Genomic DNA, 25,294 nt, shown 5'->3' on the forward strand with positions numbered 1-25,294 from the left:
AAAATTTGAAGTCTTTTGTAGCCCAAGACATTTTTTTTAAAGGGCGAAAAATTTGCCATGGAAGATGTTTTTGAGGATAATGTTACTTAATGTGGAGGGAGCTCTTCTGGACTGCCATAGAACTGTGACGTCAACTCAGGCTTTAAAGTATTTGCTGAACTCTACATTTGAGGACAGAATGAGTTTTTTTTTTTTTTTTTTTAACTTTTAGAAATACCACAATCTGGCATTATTTCTGAATAATAAGGAGTCAGTGACTTTCAGAATGTGTAAATAGATGTCATTCCATTAAAAGTATTGTTTTAATTGTGTGTGTGTATGTGTATGTACACACATGTATTTGGGTGCAAGTACCTGAAGAGGCCAGAAGAGACTCGAGCTCCCTGGAGCTGGATTCACAAGGGATTATAAACCTCCCTGCACAGGGTGCTGGGCACTGGCTTCGGATCCTCTGCAAGAAGGTTGCACAGAGCCATCCCTCCAGTCCCTCCCTCTCCACCCACCCCTCCCCCTTCCTTCCTTCTTAATTTTATTTATGTTTATGGGTGTTTTGCCTGCACAATATTTATGCCTAGTTCTGTGGGATGCTAGAAGACAGTATTGGATCTTTTGAACTAGAGTTACCGACAGTTGCGAACCACCATGTGGTGCTGGGAACTGAGCCCCAGCCCTCTGGAGTTGCAGACAGTACTCTTCACTGCTCAGCCGCCATTCTAACACCAGGCTTTATTTCTTAGTGGAGGCTTAGGTCTCCGGCTTGATCAGAAAATAAATTCTTATAGCAGTGGCACCGTCAGGGATTAAAACCAAATGCACTGTGAACTCAAAGCATTCTGTCTGTCTTTTATTTTGCTTTGTTTGTCAGACAGGGTTTTATGTAGGCAAGGCTGGTCTTGAATACCTACTCTTCCCTAACCTCCCAGTGCTAAGATTAATGTTAAAAAACAAAATAAAACAAAACATAAAAAACCCACCCCCTCTTTTTTTTTTTTTTTTCTTTATTCTCTTATTTTCTTTTATACAGCATTTCACTACTTAGCCCTCCCGGGCCTTGAACTCACAGAGGTCAGCTTTTCTGTGCCTCCTGAGGGCTGGAATTAAAGACCTGCTCCACCAAGTCTGGCCCAAGTCCCATCTCAAGAGTCGTTGGTTTGATGGTGATAGGCGTTCTTTTCACCTCACTCTCTTTGGCAGCATTTTCCTTCTTAGTTAGACATTGTTACCATCAAAATTTTGTTCTCAAAATTTTTGAAAAGTTGAAAAAAACCACGAAAGCTTTGAATAATTAGTAAGACACGAGGATTTGAAATACAGATAATCAGGTTGGACGGTTTTAGTCTGTGGGGGCAGTACAGTCTGAGTGTTGAGTAGGGATCTTTCTTGGTGAGCGGGAGACAACACAGGCTTTCTTAGTTTCTTTTAATTTGCTACTGTGAAACTTTAGGTTCACAATGACATACCGTTATTTCCATTGAGGTTAGTTATCGGGGAAACAATGGACTAAGTTATCCTGAATCTGGAAGATGCTTTATATTTCTTTTCAGTGACTATTACATGGTGATAGCAACTGATTCAGCACCTTTTGGTTTTTTAATTTTCGCCTTTCATGTTGAAGCAGAAGGGAGTGAGTCGTGCAGTCGTTTTAGAAACTACCACCCAGCTTTCCTTGGCATTCCTATCACAAATCTAAAAATTTGGAAATCAGTAATCAGTCTGTGGGCTGGTTTTGAACTTTGACATATTGTCAGAGTTTTAGGATCCAGTCTAGATTCCCATGTTGTACTTGGTGGTCGCATCTTGGCAATGCCTTCATCCTGTGTTGGGTCTCACTGTCTTTAGAGTGTACCAGCCAACTCAATTCTGTTTTCTCCTGATGGGATGATGATGGGAGTGTAGTAGCAGAGGATTGCTGCTGTGTCCTGCCTGCCCAGTGCCTAGATCAGGAGCTGCCTGCTCTCCAGTCGCCCCAGTGCTGGAGTTGTCTCAATCGTTGATCAAGAGGGTTTTTGTTCTCTCTTTGCTTTGTGGAGGTGATGACCTGGGCCGGCATTATGTATTCTGTTTCTTGTTCTTGTCTTGGTTTAGTGTCTGACGTCCTTATTGCCTTTTCAGTTGTATTCTTCGTCTTGTTGTTGTTGCTGACCAATAACAGTTTTTGCCATAAATGGATAAAGATACTAAAGGAATTGATTTAGTCAGCGAAACAAGAGTATTGTCTGTTGTCTTTTTTAGCTCTTTCTGAGTATTTATACAGTGTACAACTCGGGGTCCTAGGATAAAAAAAATACAGTGGAGGAGTCTCGTGACTGTCCTAAGAACAAAGCCAATAATGTATACTAAGAAAACAAGCTGGCATAAGGAGCTGTTGGAGAGGGAACGGGAGGCTAACTGTAAGAGCACAGTTGAGTGACTTGAGACTTAAAATGACTCTCGGTGATGCGGCAGGTCACGGAGACAGCTCTCTCTTCAGAGGCAGATTTAGGATGTTTGTGCTGTGCCTTTTGTTTGGGGTTGCCCCTCGTTGGCAGAACTTAGCAGGTCTGCTTTCCGATTGCCCTTTGCCTATCAGTCTTTTGTAAGTTGACTGCCTTAAATGTAGTGCGTTAAGGATTGTCTCCATTTTCAGCCCTTTACGCGATCTTATGCCCTAGTTCATGTGAAGACACATTTGGTTAGTTACCCTCTCTTGTCCTTTTCACAGAACTTGACATTTAAGTCTAGTGCTGTGACTTCAGTCCCAGCAACATTTTGAACATTACTTTTTTCAAAAGGATGAAAGAACATTTATAATGGGATTTTGTTACGTGGGAGGGAGTTTTGTTGTCCGTTGGGTGGTTTGTTTTGAGATGGGGTCTGACTATGTAGCCACACTGGTTTGGCACTTGGCAGATCTGGGTTTGGTCTCATCTCCTGTCTGAACTCTGATACAATGGATGAAGATGTTTCCTTAGGAATTAAAGTTGAGCCATGTAGTGTCCACTTGTGTGTTAGCCAGGAACACAGTTCTCCCTTACTGTTGTCTTGACTAGTGCACTTCACTTGGAAAACATGCACTGAATTATTTATTCAGAGTGGCACACACTGTCCTAGGGCCTGGAGAGCAAAGATTCTGCATTTATTTAAAAAACAAAGCAAAACATTTTCTTTTGATGACCAACTTGGAACGGTTATAGACAGGAATCTATAGGAAGTTTATTTTTAAATGGAAGTTCTTTTGAACCAGTAAGAGTGCTGGAAGGTAAGAAAAAGATGCTGTGGTAGGTGACCAAGTCATTTATGCTGTCTTCCTTTTTAAGTCTGCACACTGGTAGGCAGCAGATTAACTAGATCAGGGGCTGCATAGTCTGTAAGGGAGAACCACATCTGTGGACAGACTGTTGTGTGGTCCGAGCACTAGGGAGGCAGAAGTGGAAGATCAAGGCCATCTTGGGCTCCGAGAGGCCCTGCCTCAAAAGCAGCAACAAAAATGTTATTCTAGTGCATTGGTTAAAAATAACTAGGTATAGCGTTCTCTTTTTCTTTGATGGTAGGAATGCGTAAGTAAGTAAGTAAGTACTAAGGGCAAATTTTACAGATAGTCTCATTTGATAGACATTTCCAAGGAACATGTCTTTCTCAGTGGGACGTGTAAATGCAGATAATGCTAAGTATATATAAAAATACTTAGTGTTTCTTTTTGGTTTGAACGTAGCTGGATTTTCTGTAAGAATCTTCAGAAATGTAGACAATCAGAGAATGTTGACGATTGCTGACCTGTGGGTACAGAGGCCATTCACGTCCTTGCTGTGACATTATAGCATGACAGAGTTTATGACTGTGGTTTGAAATTTATTCTCTGTAATTAAGTCTTAGTCTTACAGAAAGCTTAGTTTTCCCCTTAAAAATCTCACATAGAGGAATGCCTTGGGTGGTCAATGTTGATGATTTTCACTTCATGACCTCATCTTGAAATTGTACATTTTTCTGTATAAAATCATCAAATCCAACTGGAATTTTAATTTACAGTAAAAAGAATACCAGCTCTCTTGAATGGTTTCAGAGTAATTTTTATTTGGCAAACGTTTGTTGTTGAGTAAGAGCATGTCAGAGGCCTGGTGCTAAAGGCAGAATAAAGGACCATCTTGAGAGAAATGGGACTTTGGGAAGCTCGCAGTGACCTTGCTCTGTAACTGAGCATACAGAGTTTAAGGCTTCCTTTCTGTGGTCCCTCTTGTTTTCAGGCCAAGATGGCTGTGTTTTTAACCTGTATTCTTGAAGGTGTAAAAATAAATGTTTAGAAGTAATCAGCTTAGAGCTTCTGCTGAAGTTGTGAACCCAACCTAATGCTCAAGATGACCTTCGTCTTTTTCCAGCTTTCACCCAGCTCTATGTTATGATTGGTATTTGATAATTGGGGGGAAACTGGGAAATTTTGGAAAAAATCTCAACCTTTGTTTCTGAATAGATTTTAAAAACTCTAACTTGATATCGTTAAATTTTACTTAGATTTCATCAATGTAGAATTCTTAAGTAATCATCAGTATACTTATACTGAAATATCACAAAAGGAAGGACTTTCCAACAAGATTAATTACTGTGGGGTAACTTTCGCAGCACCATTTCTCTATCGCTTACTTGGAGATGTCCACGGGGCGTGCGTCTGAGGCAACTTCAATGCACTGTGTCCATGCCGTTCTCACAGCAGAGTTACTAAGGACAATTCCAGCCGTAGGAACGTCATTGATGTCCTTCAGTTCTAAGGACTAGAAGCATTTCTCTAGACATTCTGTACTCAGGTACTCAGGCCTTGGTTCTAATGTGTGCTTCTCTCTTTCGTCATTCCTGGTCTCCCTCCCCAAGGAGATAACACTGGGCAGCCCTTTAAAAACCACACTGTCTACAGCAGTCTGTTGGCAATCTATCAGGCACTGTGATCGAGGACCGCGTGCTGCCACTTTGGCCCGTGAAGCACTCTGTTGATTCCATATCTCCCTAGGTGCCAATCGCACCTCCTGTTAACTTTGGTTGTTTTGTTTTGCTTTTCCATTTAATTTTTGGAATTATAGGTTGGGTGGCTAAATTTATCACAGACTCCTTTTATTAGGCCACATTGTCGTTATTCCTCATTTGTGCAGAGTGGGGTGTGTTGCTAAGTAGAAGTGTTCAGCTTTCTCTTCACCTCCAGGCTTAGAGAAAGTTGAGTCTAAACGTTGTTAGATAATGGAGTAACCGTTCCTTTTCAGCTTTGGTATGTTTCCACACTGGCTGCCAGAGCCAGGAGGAAGTAAAGGCAGTAGACACTGTCATGGTCACTGCCTCCTTAATGCTGAGATGTAACCTTTGTTGGTTGTTTGGTAGAGAACAGGACAGCACAACCCTCGGTCCACTACCAGGTAAGGAAACCTTGTGATAACCAGTTGGTGTGAGGGGAAGATAACTTGGCTGCATTTCCCCTCCTTCATTCACCCAGAATATAACATGTCCCAGAAATAGGACACCACGGCTGACTGATACATGCAGACTTAAGCACGCTGTGTACGAGATAACTGGTCACCCCGAGGCAGTGCTGTTAGTCCCTGTAACTGTAAGTCTGCACTGCCTCTGCTTCTCCTTGAGCCTTCCCTGATCAGACACTATGTGCGCTTGAACCTCTGTCCTGTAGTAAAACTGTTTCCAGCATCTTCACCTTCATCTATTGTTTGGTATACTTTGATGTTTTAATTTCTACATTCTGGCCACTAATGATTATTCCTGGTCCCTCTTGACTCCAAATAAAAGGATGATGCATTTATAAAAAATTTAAGTATCTAGTACCTATGAGCATTGTTCTGCCCTCCAGTCCCGAGGGTTGCTGATTGCTCGAAGAAGAAACCTTTTTCATTGACATTAGTCAGAGCTTTGATAAAACTCCACTTTAACCTTTTTTCAAGCTATAATATTGGCCTATAATGTTGATCAGTCTGTCTAAATTACTGCAATTTAAACCATTGAGTTGAGCTCTATAGACATTCCTCTTTTACTATGATGGTTCTGTTTCTACTTTCCAATCCATCCTCTTCTCTTCAATAGAAGAATTAGCTGGGATCTTCTGATGTATCTCAGGCTGAATGCCTTCTCCCTGTCCCTTTAAACAAATATGATCTTGTTTCCCATAATAACTTATGGTTTATGTTTTTGCTCCGATCTTCTGTTTGAAGTTGAGTGGTTTGTCACAGAGTATGTTATGGCTTAGACCAGCACAGGCCCCTTCTTAGTAGCTACCAAGGAAGTCAATTGTTTGTGGTAACAGACTTCTACAATTGAAATTAAGATGGTGCTTAAGAAAGTTTGTACCAAGACCGCTCCTTTTTGTTCTGAGGATAAGCCATTACAAACTCAAATGACCAGAGTATGCAATTTTTTAATAAGAGTTTTTTCTTAAATCTATATTCAGCTCTATTTCAGTGCTTCTCTCCTACCAGAGGTGCAAGGAGTGATCCTAGAGCCACAGATACAGCCAAGACCACGGGGAGCTTTGACGTCAGGGCTCCACTTTCTCCACTGAACCCTTGGAGACAGAATACCCAGCTTCTGGAGAGAGTGGGAAAGGATAATAAACAAGTGGGTGCTTTCCGTTACTTACTGGGGTTTATCTGTAGAGTGGAGTGTCTTTCCATTGCCCATTTATTCTGTTGGTGATCCCCTTGGCTTCTTCCCAGAGCCAGGTGCGACTCTGTGTTTCCTGAGAGAACTGTCTAGTGCCCATTCACAAAACAACCGCAAATCTATTTAATTCTCTCCAGATAATTAATGCAGTGGCTAATCTGGGGCACACACAGTTTGTTCCATGCCTGTGTAGTTCACAGGAATTAAAGAAAGGCAGTCATTTTCTGCATGGGCCTTTATTGTAACAGTGGACTTGATAGAGTTCTTGTAGAGTCCGGAAATTGAAGTTTCTGTGCTTCATCTTTGAACTGGACACCTGAAATCTCTAAACTTATATAGTTGAATATTCAGGTGTCACCCTGCCCTGTTAGTGAGGGTATTTTGGTCTTTTTTCTACCTTAAGTGTTAGGCCTTCACACTCAGTCTCTTAGGAGATGGAATTTTAGGACTGTTGTGGCTTTACTGTCAAATGTAGGCTTCATTCTTTAAGACAATAAATATGAACGAATATAAGTTTCAGAAGTTAATGTCCCTGAAAGCTATGTAATCAAAAGTTTTCTAGTCCCTTGGAATGTAACTTATGCCAACACTGTATTTTTTCCTAGGGCATTAAGATGGTTCTTTCTTAGTTTCTCTGATGCCAGGGGTAGGGTGTGAGTCCAGGCATTTCTTACCATCTGCAGTGGGTAGAATGTGAACTTGGTGCCTTGGCAAGTTTTCATTGTTTCCTTGGTGGCTTCTTCTGTGACTCCAGGTATCTTGATAATGGGAGACCGGTTTATTTGTTCTCTAATTGCCCAGATTTCTTTCAACTGGTAAAACATCATACCTCTTCAGCAAAAGGAACTCCTCTAGCAGAGCCCTCATGGATGATATCTGTCACACATGGCAGCACCTGCAGTTTGGAAGGCAGTGGTGAATGGATCCATGCAATATGTCTAGAAGACACAAGGATGAGCCAACCACCTGATCTTGTTACTTACAAACTTTTAAGATTTACTCTGGTTTACTTTTGGTCTGAAAATGGAAAGGCTCAAGTAATGAAGTAATCTTTTCATTTTGGAGTTTTACATGGCCATGAAAATATTTCTTATTCTGAAGACTGAAATAGAGGAAGCTTGAGAGTCTTGTCTTTCAAAGCAGCTCTCTGTATCCGTTTCACTTAAAGATTTGTGGAACTGAAAATCATTTTAATCACATAGGCAACCCCCACTTTAAAAAGTAGCGAAAAAAATACAGAAAGCTTGAGGAACCCTTCCACCACCTCCTCCTTTGTCACCCAGTGCTAAAGGGGACAGCAAATAAAGGGTGAGCTCGAGACTTAGTATTAGGATGTACTCTTGGCTCATCTCTTGCTGGCCCCGAGCCTTATTTTTGCTGTAATTTATCAAATGATGAAAGCTGTGGAGCTGTCTTCTGTGTTCCTAGGCAGTAAATAAACGCCTGCTAGGGTTTACGCTGTACTGACGGCGTCCTGCCGCTGAGTGATGGAGCAGAGGTGCCCGTCAGAATGAACCTGTAGGTGTGAGTGGTCTTGAGGTACTTGTCCAAATTACCAATTGGCAGAGGCTGTCAAAATGACATTTCTTTCTTTGGTTATCTAGTAACTGGCCAGTCAAAACTATTGAAGAAAACCGTGACAGTCACCTGATACTGCCAGTTCCTTTTAAGTTAGAGTAAGTTTTAAGAAGAGAAATTGTAGAATTAATAATAGGACTACTAAAATGTTAGCCTCTCAAAATTTAAGACTATCAGCTAAGAGATAATCTACTTTTAGTCTTTGTTGGCTATAAGAACTATTTCTTAATTATAAATCATTTTTTAAAAGTATAATGCTTAAAAAGTAGATATTAAAGATAATTTTGAACTAAAAAATTCCCCATGGAACTCTGAATTCCTGTAGAATGATTACAGCTTTGTAGTCCTGACTTAATAAGATAATTCACAAGTGCATATAAACGAAAAACAAATGAATATTTTAGAAGGAATTCAGAACTGAAAGCAAGATTTACATAGAAATCCTGTGGCATTCTTTAAAGCACAGTACAACCCATTTTATGGCCTGAGTCCACTAGCCTTTTGTCTTGGCACTGAAGACAAAGTGATTTAACCTTGGAATCTCAAGCTTTAATGAATTTCAGCTCTGTCCCTTAAAGTCTGCAAACGAGATGTAAGTTCATATCCACTCCCCATCACTACAAGCTACTGCAAAGGGAAACTGTGTATCACTGTGAACTGTTTTGTTTGGATTTTAATTTTGATGCATTTTCTTTTTAGATTCTTAAAGAACAATTTCGTGTCACAATTTGCAATCTATATCTTTCCATGTTTATTTTATGAATATTAATATAAGTGATTTTTCTCTAGAATGATATATTGTATAATATTTGTATTATGTGATCATTTGAAAACTAATAAATATTTTCTCCATGAAAAAAATGCACTTACTGATAAATGGCTTATTTTTGTTTCAGGAGTAGAAAGTGAAAAATTGCAACCGTATTTTTAAGTGTACTTAAATGTGTCTTTTGCTAAGTATTTCTGAATATATTGTTTTCTAATTTTTTTTTATCTTGGAAAAAATCCTCTAATTGTTAAAATTCTAGAGTCAATATAGTAAATATTATCACATTTCTGAGGTTAGATTAATCAAAATATAACCCCTTACAAAATAGCATACATAAATTGTTCCTCTGCTTAAAGCAGAAACTATTGGAAATAGTGACTGATTGGAGAATCACCCAAGTCATGAGGTATCACCAAGAAAAGTGTTTTCTGTTTACTGTTCAGCTTGAACAAATAGTAGACCTTGACTTGAGAGAGTCCCTTGCCTTTAACTTCTCCAGACACAGGTGACTCTCGTCTTCATAGGTGTATATATTCACCTCCCTGTGGCAGCCGTCATGCCCTTCCTTTTTCCTGCTGGGTCTGTTAGAAGAACCAGGTTGACAATAAGTGAAGCTCAGAAAGTGGACTCCTATACTTTAAATTACCCAAGATGGAGTCCCACACGAGAAATAAAGCTTGAGGCTTGACAGCGTAGCGATTTGGCTTCCCAAGGAAATGCTACTCTGAGCAAAATGAGCGCTATAAGTGGGAGGTTTAACTTGAAATACCTACTACACTGGGGCAGGGGAAATGAAGCCAGGATTTTTTGGTCTTGTTCATCGGGTAAGTTTGGAAAAGATGAGTTAACGTTCTATTAAAGGGCAGAGTGCCTAATGTTAGAATTGAGTTGTCGAGAGGTTCGCAACCCTGTTTGAGAGGAAGGCTGTGTTTCTCCACACAAGCTCTTTGATTACAAAGATAATGACAAAGGGAGAGGTGTCCGTGCTGCGTTTGCAGTCTTCCCTGTGCTATCATTAGCCCTCCCTCACAATAAAGCATGGCAAAGTGGAAATGTGGTTATTCCCACATGCTCAGGAGTCAGGCCTGGCCTCTGGCTTCACCACCACTGAATAGCTTAGCTGTGGTATTAACATACTTGGTTTTTTGTATGTGGTAAAATAAAGGTTGGGTTTTGGGGTTTTGGTTTTTTGGAGGAAGATAGACCTTTGGATAGCTTCTGTCTATGAAAAGTCACAAGCCAGTGACCTTTAAAGATCTTAAAAGATCCTGACCTTTAAACTTACTGCAAGTCTGCACACAGCTCACTTTTCTTTGCTCCATTGAGCAGAATGTCTATGCTTGGGTTTTCTAAGCAAGGTTTTTTTCCCTCCCATTTGGTTGTTTTTATTACCTGTTAAAAGGATTTCATATTAATTGGGTTCTAAAGGTAAAAACAAACAAAAAATCAAAGTAACCACACAGGTGCCTTGGAGTTTTTCCACTAGTAAAATCTAAGGCAAAATTAGATTATTATAGTAAAAATTCTACAGAACTTTGAAGTGTGCGTCGGAGTTTTCAGAAATTCTGGTCAGAGGGATCCTCTACACAAGAGGTAAGGCGTGCTGCAGGTAGACGAGCTTCAGGATGCGGTCAGCAGTGTCTCCTGACGACAGCACCCAGTAGGGTGGGTTGGCTTCTCTGCAAGATAGAGGAGCAGGAATGGGATTTCCCGGAACTCCCCAGTCCACAGAAAGCCACAGACGTGTTTTTACATGTTTGCGGTTTGTTTAGAAAGATGTCTGCAGACATTGTGTTTTCTTTATGTACAAGTAACCTCTAATTTTACGGGTGCCGAGGTCACTTCTGCCTGTCCTCTCAGTGTTCTCGACCCATTCTTAATTTAGTGGGTTTTATTTGAGACAGTCTTCTTGTGTAGCACAGGCTGTCTGAAACTCATGATCCTCCTGCCTCAGCCTCCTGAGTGTATCACTTCCGGCCTTTCGTGTGGTGTTTTGCATCCTGTGAGGGCTGTGAAAGCACTGGACTTGGCATGGAAATGTGGGTTCTTCAGTCACCGCCCGGCCCCACTTCGTCCTCTCGTTTCCTTTGCTTTACACCTAGATTTAGAAAATATTAAATCTTTATTTAGAAAATATTAAATCTTTATTTAGAAAATATTAAATTTTATTTTGGTTTAATAAATGAAGGATTTTATAAAAATTCACTTAAGGTAATCCCATATTTCTAAGAGTAAGAAATAATGTCTAGTATATAAAAGTAATTGAAAAGGGAAAGTTATACTATTATATTCTATCCGTGAGGACAGTTCAGTAGGTTAAAAAGCTTGAGTGTTAATACTTAGTGTGTCTGAGAGAAATTCAGTCTTGACTATGGTAGAAAACTGGTTAGAATTTTTTTCTTAAGGTCACAAGTGTCATTGACTCATGAGAGGTAATAAGAAAACAACATGAATTATATCGCATTTAAGCTGTCTTCATAAGAACTCCAGTTTGTCATCATTCTGCTTTTACTTAGAAGGATTTTAAAATCTCTTCTACTTCTTAGTATAAAACAGAATAATTGCTGGTGTAAATCTGTCATCAGCTCACCCTTTGATGAGATAGATGGTTCTGAGTTTGGGATAGTTAGTTCTAAGAAGAATCTGACCCAGAATTTGCTCCAGTGTGCATTTTAAGTGTGATCTTTAACCAGTTTATCACCCCTGTACATACATCTTGATGGATACATAGAAACAGTGTAGCATTTCTAATTCCACACTGTTCACAAATAGGAAATGTGTGGAAGACTCAGCCACAGCTGGGACTGGATCTTACTGGCCCTCCTGGATGGCAAAACAAGTTTGATCCTTGTCAATATGACACTCGTAATGATGTCTAGTAGTTGGTCCCGTCAGCTTTGAGCCCCCTTTCGGCTAGATCAGGCATTGCCCTACCCTTACGCATAAAGCACGTCTTTGGGAGCCTTATAGGTCTCTGAACATGTTTGGGTTTTCATTGTTTCTTAATGTGTAACATTGACCCAGCACAATACAGATGTGTCTGACTATTAAAACCCAACCTTCCTTGTCCATGGGATCTTATGTTATATATACATATGTCATATATATGTATCCTATATAAGTCATTACGTATTTATCCCGTAAGCCCTTGTTTATTATGCTGAGGTTGTTTTACAAAGGGATTATTTATAAGAATCAGATCAGTAGTCAAACTGTACAAGGTGCATAGTTTAGTAAAAGAATAGAGTCAAGGAAATAGGTAAGACCTTGGAAAATCAGATACAAAAGTATAATCTCCACTTAAGGTATTTTGGGCTTGCTTGCTTAGTTCTGACACAGATAACTGAATTGCGTGTTAAATGACCTGTATAATATAAAATGTTACTTTTCCAGGATGTCCTTGCAGATTTAAGGGTAATCAGGACTTTTGGAGCCAAACTATTGTTACATGGCTGGCATTGAGGAAATGAACTTGTGCTTAGTAACAGAATTAGAAATCAGAAGCAGTGCTTCTTTGGAACAGTTTGGGAGATTCACCATACCACCGAAGACGGTGCCGAGTAGATGCGGAAGCCTGAGTTCTAGTGCAGTTGCAGTCCTGTGCTGTGCGTTGAGGTGAAACCCAGTTACCCTGCAGTGCAGTGTCGCTGGAACTCAGCACTTCCTTTAGTTGCCAGTCAGGATGTTTAGTTCTTCACCGGAACCCAAGGCTGACCTCCAGGAAGATATGAGGAGCTTACTGGTCTCTGGAGTACGAGTGGATGTGCTCAAATCCAGGATATCAAGTGCCTTTTATAAAATGGTGTGGTATATGTGTGTTCCTACCCACAACTATTAACATGTCTGATCATCTCTGGACTAGCCGATACACTGGCACTTAGGAGCAACAATAAGACCTGCCCTCCTCATGCATAGTAAGACAACTTTTAACCCCTAGTGTTTTCAGTCCGAAATGTTGGATCCACAGGTATGGAGGAGGGAGGGCCTACTGTCCTACTTTGGCAGAATTAGGATTTTGGAGAAAACAAGAATATTCTTTACATAGCTACAGTGGACACACTTCTTGGGTGCTGTGCCTAACCTTACCCAGTGGTTCAGCTAACCTATGAGAAAGTTGGGGGTATTTCCATTTTCTATCCCAAGCAACTCCGCTTTTATAAAAATCCGCCCAAGAGCGTACTGCCGTTGGGCAGAAGAGATGCCATTTCAAAGTCTGTTAGTTTGAAGAATTCTACTGTCTGATCAAAAATCTTTGCCAAAAGAAGGCGGGTTATTTTCATAGAATGCAGTATCAGGTCTACATCGGTTCACTTAGTGTGTGCTCCCAGACTTTGAAAAGTTTGGGAATTAGAGAGAAATGCACCAGACAGTGAGGCGGACATCTCTCCTGTATTCTCTTTTCACCTAGTGCGGCCCTCTATGTTTCTGTTTGTGCTGTGTCCTGTGCCAGATTACACACTGTCATCATTCACTGGTGGCATCAGAAAAGGCTCACCGACCTAGGACTCCTAGGGGCTCCTGCTCACGGTGTGGCTAGGTCCTGTGGTAAGCGCATGCTCGGCTCCATTATACACAAACCTGTCATGAAGGCAAGTGCTTTGATGTCAGAGCTATCACCCCATCTCTCCTCCCAAAACCCCAGAAAGTATTTGATTTTCCTCTGTAATAATTTTCAAAGTGTAGTTTGGGACTGACTGCCCCTGGGCACCAGGGCTTGGAGGTGAGGAGGCATCTTAGAAATGCAGATTCTTTGGCCATCCTGTTTTGCATCCCTGCCAGCAGTGACTGAATCCTCTAGCCCCCAAATCTCCTCAGCGCTTGGTGGCATCTGGTTTGGGCTGTTCATAGATTGAGTTCACAAGTCCCTGGCCATCCTCGTTGAAAGGTCCTTTGTGTATGGTGGGTTTTGTCTCTGTTATCTTTGACATTAGGTATCCTAAGGGATTTTGCCTACTCAGAAGTCAGTTAATTGACTCACAGTGTGTTTTGGATACCAGTCCTTTGTCAGATGTATGTTTGGCAAAATTTATGCCCCATTCTGGCTCGTCTTTAGTCTCTGACGATCTTCTTTTCGGAGGAGTGTTTTTATCTTAAGTAAAGTTCATCCTGCCACTCTCCTTTTAATGAGTCATGATATGGTGGTGTTTGTAAAAATTTATTCCAAATCCACTCACATAGATATTTTTCCCCCACTCTGTTGTTGTCTTGTGCCCTCTTATGCCCCCTGCCTACCCCCAAGTTTGACATTTAACAAGTATTTCTTTGACTTTGAGTTAACTTTTTGCAAAAGTTGTAGGATACATACTTGTCTCCCTTTGAGCAGTCAGGCCGAAATTTGAAGACTTAGCTGAGTCGCCCTTGTTACTTCTTCAGATAACTACTCTGTTCTTGGTTTCAGTCTCTTGGCATGACGTTCCTCTGTTACTGCGATGCTACCATTTCCTCTCAGTCTGGAGCTTTGGGAAGACTTGAAGCCATGGTCGTGCGAGGCTTCACTCGCCTCCAGTCTTGTGTTCTCCGTCTTCAGCTTTTCCATGCCTCTCCATCTCTCAGGTCTTTGTCTCCATCCACAAAACCCACTGAGCATTTGATTGGCTACATCGACTCTTGAGTCAATATGGGATGAACTTGCCCTCTGAGAAGTTTGTCTTCTCCTTCCTGACGAGGGGAGCTGTCTGTGCTCATTTTCATCAGCACTAGATTTAATTCCCATTTTTAAAATTTGTGACAAGCGCTTGTAGCCCAGGCTAGCCTCAAACTCAGGCCTCTGCTTCAGCCTCTGGAGTGCCTTGATAGTTGTACACCAGCCAGTTGTATTTTGTTTACTGTAAAAGCGAAGCAGTGGTTTTTATCTCGTTTCCAGTGACTTATCCCTTGAAGCAGCTGGCTTTACTGTCGTGTATTAGCTTCATGTCCTTCATCCCCGCTGTAGTGACCTACACAGTTGAGATCCCCCTCCCCACCCGTGTCCCAGAGATGTTCACTTGGAGTGCTTGGAGTCTGGGGACAGAGATACTTGTGATTTATTCCTCTCGAGTCTGTCTTTCATTTCCTTTGCGTATTGCATTAGCCCATCTGATACTGGATACGTGAGAGAGGACATGTTCTTGTGTTGTCAGCATTAGGGGAAGGCATTGTGAGGTTAGGTGCAGTCTTGTAGGCATGCTCGTGAGAGTGAAGTTCCTCTCCATTCTAGTGACCCTTAGTGCTTTTGATCCTGGATTGATGTTGACTCTTGATAGATACGTGAGCATTTATTGAAGGGGCTGCAGAGATGACTCTGGTTGACAGACAACACTTGCTCCTCCAGCAGACCCAAGTTTGCTCCAGGTACCCATGTTGGGTAGTTTAGGGCTACCTCTCGCTTCAGCTCCAGGGTACCAGATGCCCTCATATGATCATCAAAGGCACCCGCACATTCCTTATGCCCATACCCCACCATACACAGAGACATAAAACCTTTAAAAACCAAATCTTTAAAAGTGCATTTATCATTACATTGTACGGTTTTTCTGCTGTGGCTTGATCCTGTTAATTGGTTTCTGAGTTGAGCCAGCCTTGTATACATTGGCTAAATCTCATTTGTCATGAATTACAGTGAGTGGCACTTAGGTGTGGTGGGATTTCATTTGTCAAGGTTTTCTGCATCATTGCTGATAAGAGAAGTGAATCTATAATTTCCCTTTCTTGTGCTATCATAGTTTTAGATATCTGTGTAATGTATGGCAGTGTTTCATCTTTCTGAATAGACGGTACATGTGTGAGTGCGGGCACACCACACATGTACATGACCTAAACAAGGTGTTGGTAGAGAATATGGTTCATTAGGTATTTGGTTGATTTCAGGAGTGCAATCATCAGTGTCTACTGCTTCTGTTTGGGAAGGTTACTAATTACTGCCTTCATTAATAAGCACAGGTCTGCATTTAACAACGCTTACCTCCTCCCCCGCCCCCCATGTTTAAGTAGACTGTTTTAAAAGGGATTGGTGTATTTCATTTAAGTTTGGGGACAGCTCTTTTGATGTTTATTGTCCTTTTAGTGTTTGCTGGGTCTCATGGTCTCTCAAGTGTGTCATTGGTGTGTGCTGTCACTGTAGCCAGTAGTCAGTGTATTGACCAAAGAACTAGAGTTGGGTTTTGTTGATATCTTTTCAATGTTTTCTTGCTTTGGGCTTGTTTGATTTCCGGTCAAGCCATCTTACCTGGTTTACATTGCTTTTCTGTTTCTAGCTTTCCTACGGTGGAAGCTGAGATTGAGTTTTTCCCCGCACGTGCATTCACCACTCTGTTTCCTTCCACGCAGTGTTTCTGCTGCGCTGATCCCCAGATCTTACTGGATTTCCTTTTCCTTTAGTCTGCAATGTTTCTGAAAAGTTGTGTTTATGTTGGGGTGTGTTTGGAGACAGGCTTTGCTTGAGTTGCTTTTCTCCCTCCACCTTTGTGTGCGCTCTGGGGATCGAACCTAGATCATCAGGTTTGCCCAGTAGGAGTCATCCTGGTGGCCCCAGTTTGAGATACTTTAGGTTTCTCTTGAGACCGCTTCTTGACCTTAAAAGTATGTTGCGTTGCCAAGGATTTGAGGGGCTTCAGCTGACTGGAAGTGATTGATAAGTGTCACTAACTTTTGTGTTAATTTCACTGTTGTCTGAAAACATTTGAGTTCTTTTGCATTTGTTGTTGGGCATTTGATTGCTGGGCACTGAATTGTCTTGATGAATGCGCTGCGTGAGCTCCAAAAGAACAGATTTTTATTCTGTTGGAGGTAGAAACCTGGAGCTGTCATTTAGGTCCTGTTGACTGGCAGTGCTGTTAGGTTGGGCCTTCTCTCCTGATAGGTCTTGTCAGTTACTCATACCAGTCCTTCACTGGGATAGAGGATTTGCTTGTTTTTCTAATATTTCTGTCAGGTTTTGCCTCGTATTCTCATTGTGGGGTGGGGTGGGGGCAAGCACATACATACTACAGACACGTTTACAGCTTACAATATTTTTTTAATCATTAATACTCATCTATATCTTGAATGTCTTTCCTGTTCTCAAACCTACTTTAAAATGAAAACAACTACTTCCACAGTTTTAGATGTTCTCTTTCAAAAAATTTTCTTTTAATTTTTAAATTTATGGGTATGTGAGGGTCTGGGTGGGGGTTGGTCCTGTGAGTGCAGGTGCTAATGGTGGGTATGGGATGCCCTGGAGCTGGATCTGAGGGCAGAGCCTGACTTGAGTGTTAGGAACCAAACCAGGATCTTCTGCAGGAACAGTGAGTTCTTGACCACTGAGCCGACTTTCTGGCCTCAAACTCAGCTTTGAACTTTGGATTCCTCTGCCTCTCCCAAGTGTTGGGGTGATCAGCATGTGGTATTGGGACACAAACTCAAGGGCTTCATGTCTGATCAGCAAGAACTCTACCACTATCCCAGCCTTCCGATTTCTTAGTGTAAGCATGATACATACTATCTTTTCTCTACTTAAAAGTAGGTGATTGCCGTGCTTGTCATGTGTGTGTTCACGAGTGTAGGCACGTGTCATGGGGCATGTTTGGAAGACATAGGACAGTAGTCAGGGATCAGTCCTCATACTGTTGAGGTGAGTCTCTCCTCTCTCTGCCAAGCTTCGTGCTTCAGGCTAGCTAACTGGCCCTCGATGTTCTGGACAGTTCTGTTTGCACCTGCCATCTCACCGTGGGAGTTCCAGATACAGACCACAGTATCTCTCAACACTCTTCCCAGTCTGGACGGGCGTTTGAACTTAAGCAGAGTATCTCATAGACGGCACACATCTGCATCTTCACACTGTTTTTCTGATGGCATTTGTCCTTTGAGGGGTTGATTGGCATTGTTAGCCCCTGAAGTGATGACTGAGCTAGCTGGCGTATTGGCTACCTTGTATTTAACTTTTCTTTCATGTACTGTCAACATTACTCTGTCTCCCCCTCCCCACTTCCTGTGGAAGTAATCGAATATTCTATGGAATTTCATGTCTCTTTTCTCCTAGCCTTATAACTAAGGTTTATTACACGGTATCCATTTATGGCAAGTCCACCTTGAGGCAACTGTTTCAGTTCCTGTGCATCCTCCTGGAGCATCCTAGACCTCTCCCTATCCGTCCCTAGCTTTCCCGTATTGGTGCAGTCAGCGTTTAGAAAAGGCTTAGATTGGTTGAGAATCTATAAGTAGCTTTTACGCTTTCCTGTTGTCTCCAAGCTTGCTGTTGCCTCAGTTCTTCTTATAGGAATTTCTAACGTTCCCAGGCACGGCTCTGAGACTGTCTGCCCCCATCTCTTCTTGTCTGCTGAAGTCTCGTCTCGCTTTTCAATGATAGTTTTGGTAGACACAGAAGCCTGGTATTTTTGTATGTTCTTTACCACAAGAACCTGGAGGGGGTTCTGCCATGAGGTCCCACAGTGCTTTGCAGGAGCTTTTCTCTCCTAGTCCCGAGTAGCTAGCTGCTCACTCCTGGCCTCTGCACCAGCTGCAAAGCTAGGCAGCAGTAGCCGCTAAAGCATTGCCTGCTCCTTGTTGAGCTAAACTGGGAGTCAGAGTGTTTGAGTCCCATGTCAGGGGAGAGTTGCTCCCGGGCACTTGCAAACCCTCATTGCCACTTCCTGACTCTTGAATCTTGTTGAGGAATTTTTTTTCTTTCCTTGATGGTATTTTCTCTTTACTGTCAGATAGTCCTGATAGATCATTGTTGTGGGTAGCTATATTTTTTTTCATTTTTAACTGTATGTGTGTGTGTGTGTGTGTGTGTGTGTGTGTGTGTGTGTGTGTGGTATAAGTTATTAGCCGTCCACTGTGGGTGCTGAGTACTGAACTTGGGTCCTCTGCTAGAGCAGTGTGTATTCTTTCTGGATGACCCCCTGCCCCAGCCCCACCATAAGTCTCAGCTATGCCTTCGCACGCCAGTTTTAGTAAGGATGGCTTATGTAGTCTAATGGACTTAGAAATAATTGAAAACTTCTCACAGGAAGGCTTCTTACCTGTGCATTGCTGAGTCTGTGTTTGCCTGGCTCCCTCATGTTTGGGACAGAGGATGGTGCAGAGTGCCTCACCTCACTCTGGGCTTCAAGCAGAAAGCCGGGTGTCATGTTAAGAAAAGGAAATCCACATCACACGTCATTTCCAGCCACTGCCCTTTGGACACTCAGAATGGTCTATTTGTATTGTCACAGCTTTTCAGATTCTGTTTCTTCTTCAGTCTGCTCCAGCCTGGCTGTTGCTTCCTGCAGCACTGCGATGACTGTGGTCACAGTCATCCAGTACCCCCGTTGACAAACGCAGGAGAAAATGGCCGCCTCTCTGTCTGACCTTGTGCAAGCACAACCTCGTTTGAACACTTGTACTTCCTGAAATGCACTCTCTTGGCTTCTGTAACTTCATTTTTCTTTCTTACCAGTGTCTTTCTAGTTGTCACTGTTATCCTACCCAGCCATGAGGGTACCTCAGAGCTCACCCTGGGTTTTCCTTCATTCTCTCGGTGCTTAGTCTTACCCAGTCAGGTGGCTCTCTCTTGCTAGCTGTCCACCAGTTTTTAACCTTTTGCCCTTTTTCTCAAATCTTTCACTCAGGAAAAGAGAGGTAACATGTAGCCCTTTGCTCTTTCTCTGCCTTATCTTCTTGGCTCTTGGCCTCTCCCTTGATGTTGCTCCATTAATAATGAAGTGGCATGTTCGCAGTCGGTGAACAGTTTTATACACTGACTACGTGGTGCGTAAGTCGCTTTTGTAACAAGGTTGGAAATGCATGGTCTTCGCACATTCGTCCTTCTCACTGTGACCTGTGGCATCCGCTGATCACCTTACCGGCTGCTTTTGCCTACCTTAAGTGTGATGGGTGACTGGCATGCTCTCATTGGCACTAAGCAGCTGAATGGTTCCTCTTCATTCATCCTGTAAAGTGGCCGTTTGCATCTTGCATTCTTGACAGCTGTGGCCACCGGTTCTGTCAGTTGGCATCATCCCCAGCATCTGGCAGTGCCAGTGTCTGAGTCCATCTGTTCACAGTGTCCTGTAGTGGCTTCTCATTGTTTTAATCTTCAGGCCCCTAGTCCATGTCGGACTCTGTCAAAGTCTTGTTCTCTCTCTCTCTCTCTCTCTCTCTCTCTCTCTCTCTCTCTCTCTTTCTCTCTCTGGTCGGATAGCTGTAACTGTTACCCATTTAAAGTCATTTTCTTGGCAACTCTGAGGAGTCCTAATCCAGTGCTGGTTCTTTCCCAGATGTCTGATATCCCCTCCAGTCTGCGGCTTGACCTCTCCTTCACCCAGCAGTGCCTGGGAGAAATGTTTAATTTTAATGAGCTGTGCCTCAACTTTTTTCTTTAATATGCCAAGAGTTTGGTAGTTTAAAAAAAACAAAAACAAAAATCAATAACAAAAACTAGTTTTCATGGATCCCTGTATTGCTTTTCATAAAGTTTTAACAGTTGAGTTTACACTGAAGTCTGTGATCTATTTTGACTTACAAAAAGTGAGGTCAGTGACCAGGTTTTCTGTTTTTTCTTGCAATTCTTACTTCCCTGCTGTATCCCACCTAGTTTTTCCAGCCCTGACTGTTGAGAAACTCTTTTCTCCCGTGTCTGAGGCCTCTAAGCTTAATCAGTGTCTTTTCTCATCAGCCTTTTTCCCTTGTGGGCCTCACCCAGCCTCAGCTGCAGCCATAGCCTTTCCCCTTCATGCCTGCTTAAACCCACTTTTGGAAAGTATTTCTTTTTATGCAAACCGTGACAAGCCCCATGGTTTGTCCTCCCAGCGTCTTAGGCTTGCTTAAGACAAAATGTTTTACACTCTCTCTTGTCGTAGGGGATTTCTGTGGCTGGGAGATTCCCTACTTCCCCTTTAAGAACCCAGGTACATTTCCTCATGTTAAAAATACCTTTGGTTTGTCATCATATGTTCTCCCAACTGAGCTAATTCGGCTCTTGTCATCATATGTAACTATGTTCCTCTCCTTAACCCCCATTCTTTGGATGGACTCCGTAGGGGTTTTTCTCTATTTAAAAGTACGTACTGTTCTTTGTACTGCCTGCCTTCATGAGGCCCATGATATTGTCGGTCTCATCATTGGTTCTCATTTGTACCTAATACATCTAATACACTTAGCTTGAAGACAGTTTATAAGTGTGTGTGTGTGTGTGTGTATGTGTGTGTGTGTGTGTGTGTGTGTGTTTTCTCGTGTTCTATATGAGCACCATGCATATATAGTTACTTATGGAGTTCAGAAGAGGGCTTCAGATCCCCAGGACCCGGAGTGACAGTTGGTTGTGAACTGCCCCATGTGGGTTCTAGGAACTGGGTTATCTCCAAGAACAGCAAATACTCTTAACTATTGTGCCATCTCTTCAGCTTGAAAGAATGTTCTTTAAAAATGGAATTAGCTAGAACTGTGACTTCCTTAAGCGCCTTCTTTAGTGATAAAAGAAGGATCAGTGAATTTTTTTTCTTAGTGCAGGCTTGCATATGTGTGTGTAATCTGAATATTTTCTTTTTCAAGCCTGTGGCACCTCAAGAAAGTGATTGGCCCTTTTCCATTTTTTCCATTCTCCGTGAAATAGACTTGTTCCTCATGGAAACGGATGTGTCCTGAGTAGGTCTGTTGGGTTCGGCTGTAATGTGTGAACACCAAACTGGGATGGTTGTTCCTTAAAGGCCTTGTACATCTAGAGGGAGCCCGTGAATCCCACACGCTTGCCTAGATTCCGTCCATACTCTCTCCAAGTGCTTTTGATTTAGAAACCCAACCACTGTAGCATTTCTATTTGCAGGGCTCTGCTCCAGCCCTGGGAGTGGGAGAAGCCTTCCGGTTATTCCTGCAGAAGGGGAGATGGCCGGGGAGAGTCACCTGCTGCAGTGTTGCAGTGTTCCTAAACTTAAAAACTCTTTGGGGCCTTCACAGGAGGACCTCTTTGCTAGGACGCTGTGTGATAAGCTCTGTTGGTAGTCGGTAGTCCCACAGTTAGCCTTTGGAATAGATCTGTCATTTCGGCCTTTTGCAGTCCCTTAAAACACTCATTAGGAGCGAGTCACGGTTTTGAAATCATCTACATTGTAGCTCTTTGTTGTTTTCCTTGCTTGAATTGTCTTACTGTGTGGGGACGTTTTGTGACAGTTGTGAGTTTAACGTGCGCACCACACCTCACAACTGACTAATGCCAAAATGCACATCGAGAGCACAAACTATTCTAAGTAATAACAGCGTCTGTGAGGCGCCCCTTGCAGAGCACAGCGTAGGCTGAAGTCTAGTGCGTTCACGTGCTCAGGCATGACAGGTTTATTTTGGGAAAAGAATTGGTTAATAGGACCCTGATCATCTCCAGCTTGCTTGACAACTTTGAAGTATTTTTTTTTTCTCGTAAGTTAGAGATGGGTTTATTTTTTACACTGAGGAAAACTGTGCAAAATAACTTCTTACATGTTTCCTAAAATTGCTAATCCTAAAATCAGAAACTTTTCCCTAAGTACTTGTTACGGAAACGTCCTAAGTGGATACTTCCCCAGATAAGAAGTTCACCGTCTCAGCGTTCTCTCAGTGACCTGCCGCTTGGCTTATTTTCCCCGTGGAAAATGGGATTGCACTAACATCGGACCTGTGTTTCACCAGTATTTTAACTAGTTTTTAAAGACTGCGTGGTTCCCATTTCTCCTATGAACTGACAACAAGCTAGCAATCCCCTCCTGGGTGCTTCAGATCCAGCAGGGCATGGGTTATGCACATTTTCTAATGAGCATCTCTCTCCAAGCTCCAGATCTCTGCCCTCCGCAGTAGGTGGAGTGGGTGGGTGGAGTAGGTGGGTGGAGTGGGTGGGTGGTCCGCCAGCCCTGTGTTTAGATCGCCTCTTCACTTACTCCGCTGAAAAGGTCAAGTTACTGCAAAGATTGTGTACGCTAAATTGTGTAACTCGGGAACTCTAAGAATTGAATGAGTTTATATAAATTTAAACTGAATTTTCCAGAGGAAAACAACTAGGTACTATTTATTGACTACACTGTGGGTATCACCTTCATGTTTCTAGAGAACCAGATTTGTACTCTAGATTTATTTTTATTACTCTTCTCTGTGAGTCGAGAGCACCCGTTTTGTGTGTGCAGATGTAAGGTCTTTGCCGGCTTATTCTGACATCTCAGTACCAAGCACTGATGATGGGTGATTTTCTAAACACTCATCAGTGTATACCGTGCTTTGATTGAAGGGTTTTATGGACGACTCTAAGGTGAGTGTGATGTAGCACTCAGGGCTTTTGTGACTCAGTTCCCAACAGTCTGAGGAGCTGGCACACTGCTTCATGGCCGCCTGAGTTTAACATGGCTTGGCTTGTGCCTCAGCTTTCCAGGGGCTCTGCTCAGACTTCAGCTTTCCCTGGCTCCCAGTTTGGAAATTGTATGTGTCCATCATTTTAAGACATAAAGTCCTAGCCTGGTGAGAGCACAGTAGCTTAAGACGCCCACCAGCAAGCCTATGACCCGGGCTCGAGCCCTGGAGCACACAAGGTGGAAGGGAGAGCAGTTTCTAGAAGTTGCCCTCTGACCTTTAATACAAACACATGAGTAAAGGTTAAAGACATGTTTTTTTGTTTGTTTAAACAAAAGCCTAATACAAGTGAGTTTATAATTTCTAATTTCAATTTTTTGAGTATGCAAGTGAGTTTTTAAATTACCCCATCCACGTGTTTAATGCAAATCACTGCGAGATGCAGATGTTTTCAAGCATCTATCCATAAAGCTCCTTTCCCATAAGATGTTAGAGGAACAGTTACCCTCACAAACTCTTGAAATATCTTCTTTACAGACAGGGCAGACTCAGGATGCTGTTGGGATTTGTGCCACGTGAGAGAAAGAAGTAGAAATGAGTCTATTAACTGATTTATTTTTACTTTATTTTATGTGCATTGATGTCTTGCCTGAATGTATGTTTGTGTGAATCAGCCCTGGAAGTGTAGTTACAGGCAGATAGATGTGAACTGTCAATGTGGGTGCTGGGATTAAACGGGAGTCCTCTGGAAGAGCAGCCAGTGCTCTTAACTGCCGAGCCATCTCTCCAGCCCCCTAGCCTGTCTTTCACACAGTCTTTGAATCATTTACAGTAAGTGACTGGTGGTGAACTGTAGAAGAGAGAAAGGGGACTTTTCAATTCCACCCTTTAACTAAAATGTCCCAAGGATTCCTTTGTTTAAAGGCCTTCCATATGCACGTGCTCAGAGCTGTCTATATATTAAGCACGGTGATGGGATCCTGGATGGTGGCCCACATCACACTTCCGATTCTCAGTAATTTGCATGTGGCTCAGTGAGTCAGGGGGAGTCTACAGTTGCTCTCTAAGGGTATCAGAGAATTGCCTTTTGGTTAAAGGAGAACTTCTACACGTACAGTGTGTGTGTGTGTGTGTGTGTGTGTGTGTGTGTGTGTGTGTGTGTGTGTTATGGAGGAATTTGTTACTGAGTTTATATTTTCAATAAAACTTGCCTTCAGTCCGTCACCAAATACATATACTGTTTATTTTGTGCTGGAAACAATGTTGCAAATGCCAGAGGCCAATCTGTGTAAAGAAGTAGATCTTAATTCTCCTGTTTCCTCAGCCTGCCTTAGCCTCTTGAGTGTGGTGATTACAGGCTGCCCAGCCATATCCGATTCTTATATCCCAACTTGTGTGTCTCACACTTGCTAGTACCCCTTGGGCTGATAGGCTTTTGCATTTTAGTTTCAGTGGATGGTTTTTAAGTGACTTAAACAGCAATTCTTCCTGCAGTGTTAGTAATATTTAGCAAGTATTTAAAAATGTTAAGTGAACTCCACTGAGTATTGTGTGGCTTTAGACAAGTTTGTCTCCTTGGATGTTTACATTTGAGGTCTGGTTGATGATAGTGCTTTTCTAACAGTGTCTGGAGAATGGGCTCAGGACTGAGTATCATTTCATTAGCGGGCAGATGTGTGTTTCCTATAGAATCCTTGATGCTTTCGCTTTCTTGGTGCCCCTGTGAGCTGATGAGATCAACATGGAGTTTGGGTCTGATGTGCTGTTCTTCCATTGTGGCCGTGGCATCAAGTGACCCTGACCCTCTCTGTTCCTTGCAAGAGCGTTGGGAAGCTGTTGCTTTCTTCACTGACTCAGTCAGGCGTCCACCCACTGTAAGTGCTGATGGCTCCGTATCTGTATATCACAGATAGCCAGGTAACGGAGGCTGGAGATCCCTGGTGAGGCCACTAGGGAAACAGCTTGGGCACATGCAGTATGGACATGTGCAGTACGGGTGTGGGAGACCCGACAACCGATGCCACGCGTGCAGTGCCAGTTTGTGTGGGAATAGCACGGTGTCACCTATTTTTCTTTTTT

The 25,294-nt window shown here is 42.4% G+C and overlaps 1 protein-coding gene across 9 annotated transcripts in view; it reads left to right on the plus strand.

Moving 5' to 3' along the window:
* Tsc22d1 (TSC22 domain family, member 1) overlaps positions 1 to 25,294 on the plus strand; it is a 100,633-nt gene that overhangs the window by 17,132 nt on the left and 58,207 nt on the right. For 3 of the 9 annotated variants that reach the window (XR_005493779.2, XR_010057848.1, XM_006252340.5), the window contains one exon: positions 6,413 to 9,063. The exons of 4 other annotated variants lie outside the window; for them this stretch is intronic. Coding sequence is in view for 1 of the 5 variants with exons in the window: in XM_006252340.5 (XP_006252402.1) it covers positions 6,413 to 6,455 (43 nt within the window). In the remaining 4 variants the exon portion in view is untranslated. Of the gene's footprint in view, positions 1 to 6,412; positions 9,064 to 25,294 lie in introns of those variants that run through there. 2 more of the 9 variants (XR_360080.5, XR_360081.5) reach the window with 2 other exon arrangements.

The sequence above is a fragment of the Rattus norvegicus genome, chromosome 15, assembly GCF_036323735.1.
Source record: "Rattus norvegicus strain BN/NHsdMcwi chromosome 15, GRCr8, whole genome shotgun sequence".
In the NCBI taxonomy this organism is placed as follows: domain Eukaryota; kingdom Metazoa; phylum Chordata; class Mammalia; order Rodentia; family Muridae; genus Rattus; species Rattus norvegicus.